The sequence below is a fragment of the Anabrus simplex genome, chromosome 5 (genome assembly GCF_040414725.1).
Source record: "Anabrus simplex isolate iqAnaSimp1 chromosome 5, ASM4041472v1, whole genome shotgun sequence".
Classification (NCBI taxonomy): Eukaryota; Metazoa; Arthropoda; class Insecta; order Orthoptera; family Tettigoniidae; genus Anabrus; species Anabrus simplex.
In genome coordinates, this window is record NC_090269.1 from 210921694 (window position 1) to 210941235 (window position 19542).

At 44.8% G+C, this 19542-nt stretch overlaps 1 protein-coding gene across 7 annotated transcripts in view; it reads right to left on the reverse strand.

Annotated features, from left to right (window-relative positions):
* Axs (Abnormal X segregation) overlaps nucleotides 1-19542 on the reverse strand; it is a 177344-nt gene that overhangs the window by 33564 nt on the left and 124238 nt on the right. For all 7 annotated transcript variants that reach the window (XM_067147280.2, XM_067147277.2, XM_067147275.2 and 4 more), the window contains one exon: nucleotides 2245-2467. In XM_067147280.2, coding sequence (XP_067003381.1) covers nucleotides 2245-2467 — 223 coding nt within the window. The remainder of the gene's footprint in view (nucleotides 1-2244; nucleotides 2468-19542) is intronic.

Sequence of the window (19542 nt, forward strand, 5' to 3'; positions counted from 1 at the left end):
ATTCACCAGTTCGTATATAATATATATTCCAAAATAAACAAAAGTATCTTATTCTCCTTGTGAGTGTAATAATTTGGCAGACGACTGTACGTTATTCTAGTATAACCAAGAGAGCTCAGGGGGGGGGGGGGGGGCACATGAAACTAGTGCTCCTGTTCCACGCACAGATGGACGCATGGAAAAGTGCTTAGAATGTCGACTATTGAAGTATTAAGCAAATCTTATTTTACAACTCTGCCAGATTTTAGAGGAGGAGCTGAAATGTTGGTTTTGTTATCCATATATTATTAACATTTTACGAAAATTGTCCACCCCTGCTTGAGTAATGAAGCGATATTCTATCCATTAATTCTTCAAATTAGTGAAGGCTCCATTGTATACTTCGGTCTACGAGTTCTAGCAAAGGCGACGAAAATTGTTTCATTGCTTGTTTCACTTTTGCAATGGCAAGTGCACATCATATATTTATTTCAAAGTAACTACGGCTGAAATCATTCTGAATCACGGATCAGAAGGTTATAAGCTGACCAAGGCTCGAGAGGATGACGTGTCGCGTGTCCGTACCTGATCATGCGGTAGCCGTAGCCACAACTATGTACAGTGACTCACATCACGTTTGCTTTGCTACACACTCTGGCCCTATGTTTCACAGAAAATATTGTACTCGCAAACTAGTTTCTGACAGAACCCAGTTTGACAGATTCAACACGGCGTTGAAATGAGTACTTTTAGAAAACAGGAGAGAACCAGAGACGCTGGAGCCTCAGAACGCAGTTAATGTGCTACAACAAAATTATTCGGACACAAGTCAGTTGTCGTGTGTAGAAGTGCCACGGACAGTATGAACGTAAACATTCAGTGAGTTAGAGGAAGTTACTGTGTACAACTTAAGAGAAAATGGGCCGCAGAGGAAGAGAGAGCACAATTGAACAGCGGCAGCTAGTAATTTTTCATCATGCTAAAGTTAAAAGTTGTCCTCAAATTGCTGAAATGTTACAAATAAAGAAAAGTGCAGTCTCTGATATTGTAACAAGATTCCGGAAGGAAGATAGGATTGAACATCTACCGCATATGGGACGTCCAAGAACTTTTTCTGTGAGAGAAGAGTGTTATATAATTAGAAAAAAAAAAAAAAAAGAGGAACCCAAATTTAGAGCTCCAAAACTCGTTACGGAGATTGCCACAGACACAGAAAGTTCATCCCGAAACAATACGGAGAGTGCTCAGAAGAGGTAACTTTCACTGCCGTACTGCACAAAGAAAACCCTTTATAAATCAAATAAATCAAAGAAAGAGAATGCTGTTTGCCAAAGAGCATGTTAGAGAAGACAATGAGTGGTGGAATGACGTTATATTTGCTCATGAGAGTAAATTAACATGTTTCAGTCTGATGAGAGGATAACAGTTTGGCAGCGTCCTAATACTGAGCTTCAAGAAAAAAATCTGAGAGCTACTGTGAAGGATGGCGGTGGACATGTAATAGTGTGGGGGTGCATGTCGATGAATGGAGTTGGTGGATTGTTTTTATTGAGGGTAACATTGACCACTTTCATTACCTTATAATACTGAGGGACAATATGAAAAAGAGTGCCTAAGATTTGGGTATTGGTGAAATATTAAGTTTTATAAAGATAACGACCCAAAGCATATGCCCTGAAATGTAAGGATGTGGTTATTATTTAAATGCCCAAAGGTTCATCATCCTCCCTCTGAATCACTAGACTTGAATCTGATTGAGAATCTTTGGGACAAACTTGATAAAGAAATAAGAAAAACAACAATGGCATCTAGAGAATAGCTTGAAAACCGACTTCAAGAAGAGTGGCAGAAGATATCTCCCGACTACACCCGGAAATTAGTGGAGAGCATGCCAAGTCGACTCAAGGAAGTAATTAAAATGAAAGGAAAGCCTACCAGAAGCCGAACTTTTAAGACCATATGTAAAAAAAGTGTCCGAATAATTTTGTGCAATATTGCTTTTGGTTTTGATTTTGTTTTTTAATTATAATATTTGCATTGACAGTGTTCATTAGAAGAATGATGGACGTTTAGTTTTTATATTCCTTACAGAAACTTGTATTCAATTTATATCAGTGCTTTATTATTACTGAAAAAGGAAAATGTAATAAATCATGTCTGTCCGAATAATTATGCGAGGAGTCTAATGCGGTGCAACTGAATACAGTATTTATTATCTACATGGCATGATTAAAATAGACGATAATAGAATTACTGTGTACTCACCCCACTCTGTGAGGTAAGTGGCGAGCTGCCGGTAGTACAAATTCATGATGTAGACGAGTCCTGTGTATACGACACTCGGCATCATGACGATCACAGTGCTCCACCTGAAATCCTCCTCCCGCTTCATCACCATCAGTTGTTCCTCTGCCCAGAAGGACACCAACATGATCACGAAGGCACCCATCATGCAGATAATAACAATTGGCAGGGAGATGCAGTACATCTGGTAAACAAGAATCAGTCCATTGAGGCAAAGGTTTTTGTACATTATACAGTAATTAATTCATTTAAATATTAGTGCAACTACTCCTTAGCAGTGAAACGTCAGTTGCAATGACTGCTCTTCAACTGAACGTGGAGGGTCGCCGACCTCGAGGGCGACCTCAAACTCGCTGGCTGGACCAGGTGAGAGATGACATGTGACTCACAAAACTTAGCCCTCGGGGTGCTAAGAATCGATTGAAGTGGCGGAAACATTGTAAGAAGGCAGACCCCACATAAATGGGGAAAATGCAAAGAAGATGGTTAGTGTAACTACAGAAGTTTTATAAATTGTTCTCATTTGTTCACAACAGGGGTACTAGCCTTTTCAGAGTTAAAGCTGCCCGATAGATTGGACACTGCAGTGCATGAAGATATGGTCTCGGCAATCGAGTTTCGCATTCCAGATGTGCTACTACAGTAATCTACGGGTCAGCATAGAGCTTCCCGTCCGGCTGGTAAGAGTTCACAATTTCTAGCTCTGCCATGGTGAATATAAATGCTGGTATGAGGGCTGCAAAGAGATGATTGGTTTGAATTCCACTCTCCGGCTTCATAGAGGTGCTGATTTATAGTTCTTCCACTTTTTAAGAGAATGCCGAGGTGAAACTTAATATATAAGCCACGATCACTTCCTTTCCCAATCCTAGTCCCAATTAAATAAAAAGAATACGTGTCAGTAAAGAAAACGCTGCCAAATGGGATTTCTGATACATGGTAAAGAAATGAGGCTGAAGACTAAATTGCTTTAGTCCTTTTCCATGAACTGGCCCATTTTCCTCACTATTTCCAGATACTAGCAGATTCCGTGGCTCCACCCGCATTGAAAATCAGAATTAGACATTAGAATTGTACAGTGTTGGTAACAACGAGCAGTCTAACAATTTACCTCTGATCAACCTCTCTGTCACGCTTCATTCCTCTCCTTCGCTTATCAATTGGCATTTTAGTTCCCGTAGCTGGAGAACATTACAAGTAATTCTAAAAGAGTTCACATTCAGAGTTCATTCTGTTTTAAGGGTCGCAGATATACATTCCCTTCGGCTTACTCCACATTTTCTTTTATTTCCCTTTCCCCATCTTCCACGTTAAAGAAGTTCCCCATGGCACTACAGCCCTTGAAGGGCCTTTGCCTACCAAGCGACCGCTGCTCAGCCCGAAGACCTACAGATTACGAGGTGTCATGTGGTCAGCACGATGAATCCTCTCGGCCGTTATTCTTGACTTTCTAGACCGGGACGTTAAAGAAGTTACTTTAATAAAATAAACGTAACAGTTGGAATTGCGGCAATAATGGATGTCAATACCCATTTTTACACCATCCTAATGCTCGCCATGTGAGCCCTTCAGGCTGTTGCCCGAAATGATTCCTTAACATGTTAAAGCATATCTAATCACTAGATAGGGTGCCAAAAGCTTTGATTCAATTCCCTGTCGGGTCTATTCCGTTGGTTCGGAGAGCTGGTGTATGTGCCGTCTTCAGTATTAGAATTCGTCACAGATAGAGCCCTATATTCACAGACGCGCACGTCGACTATAATGCATCAACACAAATGACCTCCACCACGCGCCATATTTTTATTATTAGGTCTATCATTAGTCTAAGTGAATGTACGGGTTACCCTTATATGAATTTTAGATTCAAAATTGCGTCTTCCTTCATTATTGGATGTTGAACATCCTGCATCGGAATTCTGAAAATCATAGCCAGCCTCAACTCGTTTGCGTTTCTTCAGTGAGGGACGTGCGGTTTGGTCAGTTTTCTTCGGGGACTCTTAGTACTAGGATAGACAGAGAACACTGATTGTACAGAACTGATTTTTAGTCTCCTAATTTTGCCTACAGATGAATAATCATCTTATTTGAAATGAAACGACGGGTACAGACAACCGAAGAAACATAATTACTGACTGGGACAGAGTTATTGCCAGAAATAGGTTTGAGCCATTTATATTTGTCCTTATCTGCAGGAAGAACGACAGTGTCCCTTTGGTTTGTTCTCTTCGAAGTATAAAAAGGCACACAATAATACATATTCGAAGATTTGTAAAAATTAAGAAACGAAATCACTACACTACACAGTCAACTCTCAATAACAAACAAACAAACAAACAAACAAACAAACAAACAAACATCTTATGAATAGGCCTACATTTGCAATACTAGCAACAACAAAACAATACTTCTGAAACTGGAAATTCTATACACAGCTTTCTGCCAGTACCAAGGGCTGCTAGCGCCCCAGCGGCATCATGGAGCAACTTTCCAATTACAGCTTTATGATAGGCTAGGACGAATAGGTTAGGTTTCAAAAACGATTGTCAAGGCCGGCACAGGACCTAGAGCAACGCAACAAGTCGGTCGTAATATTAGTAATATGTAAGAAAAAAAAGGGGTGAGGGGTGGGGTGGAGGGGGGGGGGGTTGGTCGTTATGAGATCAGTGGTTTAGCTGCTGACATCCCACTTGGAAGACTGATGTTCGAATCCCGGTCGAATCTGGGTCGGGATTTTCATCTCAAGAATCACGTGGCGTCAGGAACGGCATCCGGTCTTAATCTCCCAGACAAAACCAAAATGAGCCTGGGTAGCTCCAGCGAGCTCAGAAATAATCTGTAAGCAAAATGAAATGACGAATGGCTTTTAGTGCCGGGAGTATCCGAGGACATGTTCGGCTCGCCAGGTGCAGCTTTTATGATTTGACTCCCGTAGGCGACCTGCGCGTCGTGATGAGGATGAAATGATGATAAAGACGACGCATACGCCTAGCCCCCGTGCAAGCGAAATTAACCAATGATGGTTACAATTCCCGACCCTGCCGGGAATCGAACCCGGGACCCCTGTAACCAAAGGCCAACACGCTAACCATTTACCATGGAGCCGGATCTGTAAGCAAATCTTACGAGATAAGAAACAGACTTCATCATTCGACTTAGTGCATAGAAATTACAGTAGGCAGTGGAAGAAGAGTTTATTTCACAGGCCAATGCACTAGCTGAAAGAACTCGTTTGATATTCTTCTGTCAATATTATTACCATCATTTAGTCTAAGTTCATTAATGTAGATATTATCAGGTTCGACTCCCTGGCTGAATGGTCAGCGTTGAGGCCTTCATTTGAGTGGGCCCCAGATTCGATTCGGCCGGGTCGGGGATTTCAATCAGGTCTGATTATTTCTTCTGGCTCGGGGACTGGGTGTCCTGGGTATCTCTGTTCGTCCCAACACTCTTCTCTTTATATTTAGACAAAACACCACACTCCCAACCATGGCTCAGTCCGGTGGTATTTGAAGGTGCTCAAATACGTCAGCCTCGTGTTGGTAGATTTACTGGCACAGAAAAGAACTCCTGCGGTACTACATTCCGACACCTCGGCGTCTCAGAAAAAACCGTAAAAGCAGTTAGTTGGACGTAAAGCAAATAACATTATTATTATTATTACACTACCAACCTCTACAGAAGCACGCAATAGTGATTACATCCCCCACCACATAGTATTTGCGTTAGTAAGGGCATCCGGCCGTAAAGCAGGGCAAAATCCACATGTGCAGTTTAGATCGCACCCGCGACCTCATAGTTTGGGAAATGCGGCAGAAGAATAATAATAAGAAATTTAGATAATATCAGCCTGAAATTGAGGACTAATTAACCTTGAAGTATCGTGCAATCTTGTATCATACAATGAATTGAATGAATCGTCCCGAAGGCTGGTTGGATCCTCAAAGAGCCCCACCGAATGGAAACCTCGAAAACCGATGGTGCCCGTACAATGGGGTGCATTGCGCAAGTCCAGAGTGAGGTAGTTTGTCGTTGCTTTCCTCAGCTCCCTCTATGGATCAGTGGTAGAGTGCCTCCGGATCACAGATACCCGACAGAGGATGTCGGATTCTTGAAGGGAGGAAAAGAGTCCATTCCACACTCCATGTCGTACGATGTTTGAATGTGAAAGATCTCGGTGACAGATTTGATGTTTACCTGACAATATTCATTAAATATTCAGTCGTAGACTCTGCCATCCAGTAGGCCTAGAGTAAAACGTAACATCGAAATTGACAAGTAACCAGCGAGATGGCGACAAATTAAAATGTAAGTTTAATCTGTTTAGGATTTGCTGATAACCTTGTTCTGTTGTCCAACAATATTCAGGAAACTGGATACTAAATTAAATCCCTACAAGAAATATCACGAAAAATAGGTCTTAGAATATCCTTCGAAAAACCTGAGATCATGTTGATTGATCCACAACTGGTGAATAAAATCACAATTGATGGACATGAAATCAAAATTGTTGTTAAATTTAAGTATATAGGAGAAAATTTTTCTTTATGATAAACCAGATTGGTATAAGAGAATAAATATCCTTTGTATAATTGACTAATAATTATCCAATGTAAACCATCAAATGTAAAATAAAGACACAATTACTATATATATACATCCGTTTGGTCCTCTAAGAAGAACATAGAACCATTATTTACCACTGGTATCCTTGATCTTGTTCTTATCTTCCCAAACCTTCCTTATCCTTTCACTACGGGCCTGTCTTTCTTGTGTCCACGCGTTTTTTTTTTTCAAATTTCTTGGGCGCAAACTCGTGGCTGTTAATCTTTTGTCTATATGAAGTCCTTGTGGTTTCCAGTGGGTCAATGTCGACTTCTGCGAGATCATTTTGGGTGTCTAGTAGCCAGCGCACTTTGGTTTGTCGTGTTCCATTGATAACGAAAAATATTCTTATTTCTCTCACTGAGCTATAAAAGTGCTGTTGCAGTACGACTGCCTTTGCCGGCAACACTTTTCAGTTACACAGACTATTGTGTACACGCTAGGCGTGTTCTAAATGTCGTTACTCAGCATTACCCATGCGTCAGCAGCTTACATATTTACGGTCGTAAATGAGAAGTGAGACTTCAGTGGTAGCTAAATTTTACACTGCAGAGTCAAGAAACAGAAAAGGAACAACTGCATCCGCCAATAAATAGCAATAGTCCTATATTTTAACGGTATTTATGCCAAGATACCAACCTATGATGGCCTCTCAAAATCCTCTCCATTCAGATTATTCGACCTATAACACTTCTTTTTCTCTATACTGTTCGATTGCGTTCGGTACCAGGGTCTTCTTTCTGTTATAAAATGGAAATTTATGAGAAGAGTACCAGCCTTACGAGAATACAAGCTCTTCATTTGCATCTCATTCGTCAGAAATCAATAATGCAAACTGTGACCTCCTATACATGTCAAGATTAAAAATCATGGCTCTCTGGACTCAATTATGAAGGGCTCCAGAAATGATTACTGGATACTTTGAAATCTCTTGCATAGATTTAGATGTTTAATACATAACAGGCATTTTGATTATCGTCACAGGTGCTCGATTGCAAGTGTTTATGTCATTTCTTAGCTCAGACGGGCCGATGACGTAGATGAAAGGTCCCTTTAAACAAGGAGTATCATCATTATCTTAGCTCAGAATCCTCAACACTCTATGCCTTGTTTGTACGTGAGGCCGCTCTTTAATGTGAGAAATAATCTGCTTTTTGACGAGTGGGAGGACACGAAGTCCCGTCTTGTAAACCTAAATGTGTATACCATCCTCTTTTAGGACACAAGAAATGGTTATACTTCTTTACTGCTGCCCATTTTGGCATTATTTGATTGTGGTCATTATTTTAAGCGGAGTACAATAAGAGGGAAGTGATGGACACTTTTCTTTTGCTTTTTTCTCACATACTGTAGTTCCGCAACTAAAAAGGTCAAAGAATTTCAAGTCTATCAGCAAAGGATAGAAATAAGCTTACTGGGCGTTTCTTTGAGGAACCGTCTCTGTAACATTCTTGTACAACATTAAACTGGACTAAACAATGTTATTATTGAGATGCTATTGTATAGGCTTTTGGGCTTGTGCCGTGTCAAGAAAATAAGGTGAAATTCTTAACGTTTCGCAGAAAACTGTGCTCTGCGTCCTCAGAGAATTCTCGACTGTCCACGAGAAAGGCTTCTTAAACAATGGCACTTTGAAATTTGGAACGTTATAATAGAAGTAGAGCCCCACATCCCAGAGAAACGACCAAGCAAATCTCACAGAAGGAAGAAGTGAAGGGAACTGCCTACTTGCCTTACGTTCACAACACTACAGATCGAATTGCCAAGGTCCTCCGCAAACACAATGTAAAAACCGTGTTTTATTTATTTATTGACTTTAGCAGTGGCGAAGTTAGGGCTCGTGGCCCTCTCTTACCGCCACCGCCACTAAAATTGCCAGTCTGAGTAAAACCAAGGACAAATTGTCCCCACTTTTACATCCTGGGGTATACGAAATTTACTGCGGTAAAGTATACATCAGCCAAACATGCCGATCCATTGGTACCCGTATCAAAGAACATGAACGTAATATTCGTCTCAACCAGCCAGACAAATCAGCAATAGCTGAGCACGCTCTATCGTCGGGTCATGATGTCATGTTCCAAGATGCTCGAGCTCTTACCCACACTAGACACTACAGGTCCAGGATTAGTCTATACGGGAAGCTGTGGAAATACGTAATAATCCTAACAATTTCAACAGGGACACTGGCTATCAATTAAGTAATACCTGGTTGCCAGCCATTAAGAATTTACGTAGGTAGTTCCCTTCCCTGCCCTTTCACTATTGTTATTTCGTCTCGGTGTTTTCCAAATTCGTACGTTCCTCGTCGCCAGATGTTTCATTCCAGGCTTATGTCTATGTCTTACACCTGTCATATGTTACGCAGACACGTTACGTGAACCGCCTTAGTCTGATTGTGATGGTTCGGTCAGCTTCCGCTTCGAACGCTAGCGTTGTGCCACGTCCTAGGGGCCATCTGGTGGTGAATGAACGTACCATTTCCATTTCTACTTCTATTATAACGTTCCAAATTCAAAAGTGTCATTGTTTAAGAAGCCTTTCTCGTGGACAGTCGAGAATTCTTCTGAGGACGCAGAGCACAGTTTTCTGCTAAACGTTAAGAATTTCACCTTATTTTCTTGATACGGCACAAGCCCAAAAGCCTATACAATATCATGCCTATAAGTACGGGCCGCGAAAGCATTAATGGCAGTGTTATTATTACTTTTTTGCTAGTGGCACCGACACAGATAGATCTTATGGCGACGATGGGATAGGAAACGTCTAGGAGTTGGAAGGAAGCGGCCGTGGCCTTAAGGTACAGCCCCAGCATTTGCCTGGTGTGAACATGGAAAACCATCTTCAGGGCTGCCGACAGTGGGATTCGAACCCACTATCTCCCGGATGCAAGCTCACAGCCGCGCACCCCTAACCGCACGGCCAACTCGCCCGGTACTAAACAATGTACCGTATAAAAGAGGGTATAGAGTCTAATATAGCTCAAGAGGTGAGTTGGGCTGGGCATGTGACAGGATCTGATCCCCGATATAGTGAGGCAAACTGTGAGGCCATTATGGATGAGAACTACCCAAGACAGAAGAACATGGAAGGCGATGGAGGAGGCCTTTGCTCCAAAAGGGGTTTGATTAAGCTATATGATGATGATCGCAAATCTGCAAAAGACTGATGGTGTATCTCCAACCGTTGTCCCGTGTGTCTGCGGCGTCGGGTAAAAAGTTAGATGAATCTTCGTAGCGAGTTTTTTACGACCGGATACCCTTCCTGGTGTCAACCTCATCAGAAGCGTTAATGAGGTGAATGAATGACGTGATACATGATAGTAAGAAGGATGAGGGTGAAACCCTGTGGCGGCATACAGCATGCTTCTATCGAATAGTACCAAGGGGTCTGCTCGAGGCTTAACGTCGCCACCGGACGGACGAATCACGATCAACAGCGTGCCCTCACCCCATATTCTGATAGTGAAAATTGTTTCGACCAGCGGGACTCGAATCAGCTAACAGTGATGTCAGGCCATATAGACTCGGCGCCTAACGATCATGGCCACACAAGGACGAGTTGACTGCCGTAGGGGAAGCACGTACGTGCCTCTCGCTGCGCTCTCTCTCTCCTTTCACCGAGAACTTCGAGAGAATACACTACCTGTCCCAGCCGGTTACCGCCTCTCGGTACCTAGGGTTAGATAGGGAATCTGTAGGCCAGGGACCCGCTTAACAACGGATCATCCCGCGTCTACTAGCTCGAATTCGTATGTCCCAACAGCTACACACACGGAACCAGGCTTGTTATTCAGAAAAGAGCAATGTCACGCTTCGGAAAGAGCAATTTGTCGGCAAGCCTGGAACCACACAGACAAAACTCCGAGAACTTCTAGAAATGACGGAGAGTGAGGAGCTGTCGTTATTACGGCACTCTGACCAGTGATGTCAGGCCATATAGACCAATAATATATTGCACTTGTCTGCAGGGTGGAATGCTACAAGCGCGCATAGCTTGTCGCTACCAGTCCTCGCTCGGGTCAATGACCCGGCCGAGCGGGAGCTGGAGGTGACTCAGCGCCTAGCGTGCTCCGAGAGCAGGAAACGAAATGTGCAGGAGCTGGGAGCAGACTTTACCCCTGACTCCCAGCAAATAAACCTGACGGGAAACGTTTACCTGACGGGGCAAGCTGTGCGTAACTATGCGTGCGCCACCACCACCACTACTACGTACACCACGACATCTCCGATTACCACCCCGTCAGTACAAGCCAGCTCGCACATACCAGTGCAGCCGCTCCCCAATCGGCCGGCCAGCCACAGGGCTGACCCCCGAAATAAGAGCAGGCGAAGCCTGGAAGCGGAGCTGGAGTGCGTGACGCTGTGCTCGGGCGACCGGGAACCGGGGCTAGCCCCTGATGTGCCGGAACCCGAACACGGGAAGGAACAGTCGTATGGCTCCACTGAGCTAGCGGCTGAGGAGGAACACGAAAACAAAATGGAGGCTACTCCTCCCCCCAACACGAACCGAACCCTCGAACCCAACCCAGTGGTCAGCCAGTCGGACGCCGGGAAAGCGGGACCCAGTTCCGCAAACCCGAGCGCGAAGACAACAGCGCACAAGGGAAGGAATAAGAGGGGGAAACGGACTCGGCAGATGGCGCCAACTACAGTCCAACCCCCACCCGGGCGAGCGGGAAACTCGGACTCGGAGTCGGACGAGGCCCCACTGGTGATCGACCTTTCAGGCGCATCCCGGGAGGCCGAATCTGAGAGCTCCGAGGGAGAAGGACCCAGCCAGCACGGGGTGACCGAACCCGAGGTCCCAGCCACCCAGCCGGGAAACCAGGGTGACGGCTTCAGGGAGGCAAAAGGGAGGAAGAGGGGGAAGGGAAAGGGGAAAGGAAAAGTAACCCAGCCCCTGAGCCGCAAGGCCCAGGCAGGCGGGAGAAATAAGCCAAGTACCCGAGTCGATAGTAGCACCGAAACATCTATCAGCTCAACCCAACCCCAGCACTCCACACACAAGAGGCAGACTCGTCAGAGCCCACCTCCACCACCACAACAAAAGAAACAGATCACCCGTAAGGGGTCAACCCCCCACCCCTTACGGTATACACCACCAACACCAAGACACTCGAAACGGAGCTCCTCAAAAAGCTGCCGCATGAAGAGAGAAAATATTATTTCTCTAGGCCGAGAGTAGACGCACATTTAGCGATTCGGCTGCACATGACGAGCTTTGAGAGCTACGAAACCGCTATCGAGGTGCTAAAACGGCTGAATATTACATTTGTAAGAATATTGCCCAATAGCACTATGAAGCGGTTCGTAGTGAGGACCCCCGTTAACGGAAGTAATGCGGACGAAATACAGCTTGCATTGAAAGCTCAGGATATCCCCGCATTCTCCGTTGTGCGGATGCGGGCAGGGAATAGGCCAGCCAAGGGCAACCTATTCCTAGTTGCAGTGGCGGACACCCCAGACGCGGACAATCTGCGGAAAATGCGGATGCTCGCGAACATGCTGGTGTCGGTCGAGCCATACCGCCCCCCAGCCACTGGCCCCCAATGTGGAGTGTGTCAGAGGCATGGCCATCCAGGGGCGGCGTGCCGACTGGAGCCCAGATGCCGCAGATGCGCCGCCTCCCACTTGTCCCGCGACTGCCCCCACGGCAACGACCCCGCGTACTCTAAGTGCGCTAACTGCGGGGGAAAACACGCGGCCAACTTTAAAGACTGTCCTAGCCGCAAGGACTACGAAGCCGCCCATCAAGGCAAAGGGCCAAAGGGTAATAAGCGTGGCAACCCTAAGGCCCAAGCAGGCCCCTCAGGCACAGGCGCTTCACGCAAGAAGAACCCAGGCCCATCAGGTACAAAGGACCCTTCAGGTCTCGCAGGCCCGTCAGGCACAAAGGGTCAAAAGCAAGGTCCTTCAGACAACCAGCGCCCATCAGGCGGAGGCATTTTAAATTTCAAGCCCGTACGGACGGTAGGCAAGCAAAACCACGGGCCCTCAGCCCAACCAGCCCCCACCACCGTCCGAGCTAAGACCTCAAGTAAGAACAACAAGAAGGCCCAGCCCCAAGAAAACAAACAAAGGCAGGTTAAGTCCACGCCAGCACTTCCCGAGCTACTAGAAGGCCCACCCCAGGCCAGCTCCACCCCCCGCAGAGAACCTGCCGATAGCCAGCCGGCATCCGCACCACCACCCCCCTCGCCCTCACCTCTCACCACACCAATCTCACAAACAACACAGCTACAGGCACAACAGCCAGCGGGGAACATGGCAGTAAAGGCGTTCAGGGAAAGGATAGAAGAAATCCTGAAAACTTCTTTCCGAACCTGAACCTGACGGTAGCCATAACCACTGGGGTTATGATGGCCAACATGCTCCCCTACCCCTGGCTAAGGGACCTGGCTAATGCAATCGCCGAACTCCTAACCCCGGATGGCTGAACAACCCCACGAAGATATTAATAATAATTGTACCGGGCGGTACACCTCTACACCGTTTATTTAAAAGTTGCGCCAGTTGAAACTCCTCTTCTGGAGGAAGGTTGAACTTTATCTACTCTATTAATTCTCTACTTTCTCAGAAGATGTCACCACGTGGAAAATTTTGAGTTTTTGAACTGTGTCACTTTTGATGTGTTTTTGTTTAGCTTGAAGTAAGAAGTGTGAACTTTCTCTTCTAGAGGACACTACTGAAGATCAACAATAGTGCAACCTAGTGCGGAGTCAAAGAACTATTTTGTTGAAGAAATTTTTATTTCAAATATTTGTTCTTTGCTAAATTTCTTTCTGTTATTGTTTAAGTTGGCTGTATACCCCTCTCTTTCCCCTTGTTTTGCATGTAGCCAATCCCGAATTTCTTAAATTAATTTCTATCCAATCAGATGTATCTTCCCCCAACTTGAATCGATTGCGGGGTCCTAGCCAATAAAATAATTGTGGGCGGGTGTTTTCATTCCCCTAACGCCTAGAACCTTCCACGAGAGGTTATAAACTGCTGATTTTTGGGTCTCCGTGCCACTTCTGTTCCATCTTTCAGTGTATTAAGTACATCGCAGGAGGCGGGTAGCGCCTCTTTCTTCTGCAGCGGTCAACAATAAGGTAATGGCCGATTAATACATTTTTTTTCTTTTCTTGCTCAGCAGTTTAACTCTCGGGGCGGGTGCGAAGCGTTCTACCATGTAACCTTTTCCTAAAATGTAACTACTCTTTTCTTCGATTCTCTTGTAAAGCTACATTCTGGGATAGAGAGTGCTAACCCTCTCGAGCTCCCACTCATATTGTTTTGAGGTGAACTTATTTTTCTCAACCTATTCTTCGATAATGTAAAACAAATTGTTCTTTTCTAAGTCACCTCTGTAGTATGGGATTAGTCCTTGCATCAGTGGCCTAAGAGCCAAAGGAGGTCTTAAAATCAAAGTGTATTAGGAGTGCAAGCTCGCCTCCTCCCAAATTGTTTTAGAGGTCATTTAATTAACCTGCTTTTCATTTAATAGACCTCAGTAGATTGGGTATTTTACCCCTGTGTTTATGTCCGTTGACGGACAACTTGAAGGTGGAGTTTGGTGTGGCCTGGGAAAGGCTTAAATGAAAGAGCGAGTGGCTCTTTTGGAAACGGAGTGTGGTGTGCCTCGAGGAGGCTTTACTGTGCAATTTGGAGCAAGTGCTCCAGGGTTTGATTGGGGTCTTCTGCCCCTTTATTAAAATTTGTACATCGGAAAGTTGGGCTAGTTGCTCAAAAATTGTGAACTCAGGGCTCGAAGCCCAAACTCTGTAACCCCTGCAATTGTACATTTCAAATTGTGTTTCGGCTACTAAGTACCTGTTCTTTGTTATTACTTAATATTGAAAAGAAAATATAACCTTGTTAAATTTTACGTTAACTTTGATTCCGTAGTTTGAGACCCATTCACGCCCGCACCTTCTTACACCTCTACCTACCATCAAAACGCGGTAACAAGTTGTAGCAGAGCGTGGTTGAATGGGTCTCAATTTAGCCCCTTTTGACGGCTAAACACTGTTTTGATCCGAACTCTAACCATTTTCTCAGTTGCTGGAAATTTTTTATTGAGGTTGTTCAAAATTTTTCCGTCATCATGCCCGGCCCTCGCGATGTTCTCCTCCTTAACTATTTGCGCAAAGAGGAGTTGATCTACGAATTAACTATTAGAAACGTGCAATCTGGAGGCACGGTTGCTATCGACACTAACAAACTTAGAGAGTCCCTTGATTTGCCCATTTCCATCCCCAATTTGGGAGAGAAAGAAATTGATGACTCTCTTTCCACGATCGTCGAGAATATTTCTGGGCTAGCATCTGTAGTTAGTTTTTTTGATGAAAATGATCCGTCTCCTAATCAAATTAAGCGGGTGCAAGGCAGACTATATCACTTTTCAAATAGAGTTAATGATCTGTTGTCTCTAAAGGTGAATGACGTTCAGAGGAAGGAAGCTAATACGCTCCTTGAAACTATTTCTGAATTGTCTAGTAAAGTCACTCAATTGTTAACTGGGGAAGTTCCTCCCAAATCTGATCAGCCCACCATAGTGAATGCAGGTAGTGAGGAAGCGCCTCCCAAGGGAGAAGTCAATAGGATAACCGTTGCTGCTCAAACTATCCCGGCCCCATTGGACACCGAATCTGAACGCCGTGCATCGTTGAGTAACATCCGTTCTGAATTAACTTCCGTACCATTGAAACCTTTACCTACTACGTCACCCGGGTTTAGCAGCTTGCCTCATCCATTGGCAATGTTGCTCAGAGGTATTTCTAAGTTTTCTGTTAACACCACCAGTGATGTAATTTCATTTTTAAGATTTCTAGTTGAATTTCAGGATCACGCCCTTGTGTTTTCTCTTTCCCCTTGTCAAATTTTGCAAATTATCTATCCTTATGCTATTGGTGTTCTCTCAGATAAAATAGTAAGAGCTATTGCTGAACAGTCATCTATTGAAGATTTTCACGCACACTTGCTTGCAAATTTCATTCCTGCCCGCGCGAGGTCATCTCTGATTCAGAAATACTATTATCGGGTACAGCGCTTGGATGGAAACTTGGCTGATTTCATACAGGACATTAAGTTTTATACTAGGGTGTTTGCTCTCCACTTCCCTGAGGATCAGATCGTGCAAGCTATTGTTGAAGGGATCTCCCCACCCTACAGGTCATATTTGTTTTTCGCGGCATGCCCGCAAACTTTCTCGGAACTTGAAGCATTGGCCGTCTCAGCGGAAGGAGTTAGATACGCCGATTCCTTGCGTGTTGCGAAAGAACCCCCGCCTTCCTTTAGTAACACTCGGCCTCCACCTCGCCGATCAGTCACCCCTCGTAAATGTTATGCTTGCGGGTCGCCTGACCATCTGCGCAATAAGTGTCCTCTGATCAAGTCTAGTAGGGCAAATAATGGAGCTGGTTCATCACAGGGCTGTTTTAAATGTGGGGCTTTCTCACATATCGCCAAGAATTGTCCCAATTCGAATAGCACCCCCTCCTGCTCAACTTCTGGGGTAACTTCCAACAACAGTCAAAAGTGACTAGTGGCTTCGGCTGAGTCAACTAATCCATCTTCCCAAGGCTCAGCCCCTGGCAAAAAGGTCGAGAATTCAGGGAACGATAAGTCTTCGAATACATCTTTTGAATGCCCCAAAGAGTGTCTTAGGATTGCGGCGGATATCCCCGCACCTGTTCCTTTTCTTAAGATTGAGATAAATAACGAACCTATAACAGCTCTATTAGATTCAGGCAGTGTTTGTTCCATTATTTCGGCTGAATGGTACTCCAAATTGAAATCTGTTTGTAAACTACCTGTCTATGACTCTTCTCCTGTTAAATATGTTTCGGCTAATAGATCTCCATTAGAAATTCTAGGTTCTTTACTGGTCAAAATTCGTATTTTTAAGTTTACATGGAAAATCAAACTGTTTGTGGCTAAGCACTTGTCTTGCCCCATCATACTGGGAGCGGACTTTATTTCTCACACTGGTCTTGTGCTCGATCTCCAGTCTAGGTCGTGCACATTCAAATTTGTTTCTAGTTGTAAAATCCCACTATTAACGTGTAATTCTGTGTCATGTTTCTCTATTTCGCCTACCCAGGATGAGATGTTGTTAGACCTTAGACACCTACCTGAGGAGCAGGCTAATAGTATTCGTAAATTATGTCAGTCATTTCCAGAGGTATTCACTGATACTCTTGGTGTTACTGATCTTATTGAATACAAAATTGAGGTCACGGATTCGATTCCTGTCCGTTTTCCACCTTATAGGCTATCTCCACCTAAAATGAAGGCTCTGAAAGAAATCATCGATCAGATGTTGAAGGATGGTATTATTAGGCCCTCTAAGTCGGCGTATTCATCGCCTATTTTTCTAGTCCCGAAACCCCAAGGAGGCTTCAGGCCTGTCATTGATTACAGGGCTCTCAATCGGAAGGTGGTGTTGCAATCTGTGCCCCTTCCTGACCTTCATTCTTGTTTTTCATGGTTTCGTAAGGCCAAGTTCTTCACTATCTTGGACTTGAATCAGGCCTATAATCAAATTCCCCTTGCCGAAGAGTCTAAACACCTTACAGCGTTTGCCACGGACTGGAATTTATACGAATACAACCGCGTGCCTTTCGGGCTCCCCACGGGGGCAGCTGTGCTCACTAGGCTACTAGATAGGGTCTTCTCCGACATCAAATTTGAATACTTATATCACTACTTGGATGATGTAGTCGTGTTATCGGAGACCTTCGAAGAACATCTAGATCATCTGCGAGAAGTTCTGAATCGCCTTCGTAAGGCTGGGTTAACTGTTAAGTTGTCCAAGGTTGCCTTTGCTAAGCCCTCTATGTCTTTCCTAGGGCATATTGTGTCACCTGATGGTGTAGCAGTCGATCATTCTAGAACACAGGCCATCCGTGATTTTAAACCTCCCAAGGACATTAAAGGCATCGCCAGGTTTATTGGTATGGTGAATTTCTTCAGAAAGTTCATTCCTAACTTTGCTAATAGAGCGGCGCCCTTAAACCTTCTTCGTAGGAAAGGCATCAAATTCGAGTGGGGACCTTCTCAACAAGCCGCTTTTGAAGATCTGAAATTAGCTCTCTGTAATGCCCCTGTCCTTGCTATGCCTGATTTCTCAAAGAAATTCATCGTCCAAACGGACGCGTCGTCGTCAGCTGTAGCTGCAGTCCTTCTTCAAGAGACTGAACTAGGGAGGCGACCCATCGCCTATGCATCTAGGACTTTGTCGGCTCAAGAAGCCAAGTATTCCATCTATGAGCTCGAAGGTTTGGCAGTCTTATTCGCCTTAGAGAAGTTCCGTCTCTATCTGGAACATGTCAAATTCGACCTGGAAACAGATAATCAAGCCTTAAGCTGGGTCTTAGGCAGGCCGCGTCGTACTGGTCGTATAGCCCGTTGGGCCATTCGTATTTCTGCCTTCCAATTCGATGTCAGGCATATCAGAGGTACTGAAAATGTTGTTGCTGATGGACTCAGCCGTATGTTTTCAAACGAGGTCGAGACCCACGAACCGGTCGACAGTTCATCACCTTCCGAGTCCATACTATCCGAGGTTAATGCCATCCTAACAGATGCTCCCATGCTTTTTAGAGATATTGAGAAATACCAACGTGAAGATCCGACGCTGGCTCCGATAATGGAAACCCTTTCTTCTGGGGAACTTGCCCCCAGATTCCATGGGCCATGCATCATTCTCGATTTTCTCACACCGGTTACATTGTTAGTAAGCAATCCAGCCACCGAGAGGATATTTAGGGTTCACCTGTCCCAGGTGAAACCGGTGTAAATTTTGTGTCAACTTGCTTCATATAATTTGATAGGAATATGATGGTTATATTTTTTTTTGAGTTCTACTTTTAAGGCATTCTGCTCCTTCTATTTTATTTTATATGTAAGCATTTCTTGTAAACCTCCCCCGATTGTTAAACTGCCATCCTGTCCTTGTCACGGCCATTACCACGCTCCCGTCTCCTGCTCCACTAAATACAGTGGCTGGCTTAGATGAAATGCCATGGATATCGCCACGCCGCTGGCCCCTCAATCTACATGCCTGTGCGCTCAAAAAAAGAAAGATGATGGTCCAACACAATTTTGCCGCCGAGCTTTTATGTTTCAGTGCCCCCGCAGCCGCGCAGCGCCGTGCAGCAACTGGGGAGGGGGATGGGCCCCCTCCTCTCCAGCGAGGACGACATGTGTACGGCGAGCCGGAGCTCTCCTCCCGGCCAAGGCTGATGTGCGGCGCACGACCTGCTACTGGCCCGCAGCCTGTATATGTTCACCGCGGGCGCGGCGTATTTCAACACCTCTGCTCCCCTCATAGTGCGGGCGAGCGGTATCTCAGGGTACTTGAGGGGTCCGAGCGGCCTCCTTTGGACGCAAGCCGCAACGGCCGGTCTGGCCATCCAACTTAATCTACATCAACTACATGGACAGTCACCATAAGCAATAATTACACTTGGGAATTCAACAACAATATTTGGTGGACATTGCAAAATTTTCTTCACTTTTAAGTAGTAAAAGTTTATCTTCAGAAATTCAAATTCTACAAACATAAAGACTTTCATTCACCTGCAACAACAACAGTTTGAAACTGAATTAAGAAATCTTGTAAATGCTCCTGCTATCTATCTTCATATCAACATCATTACTTGGACTT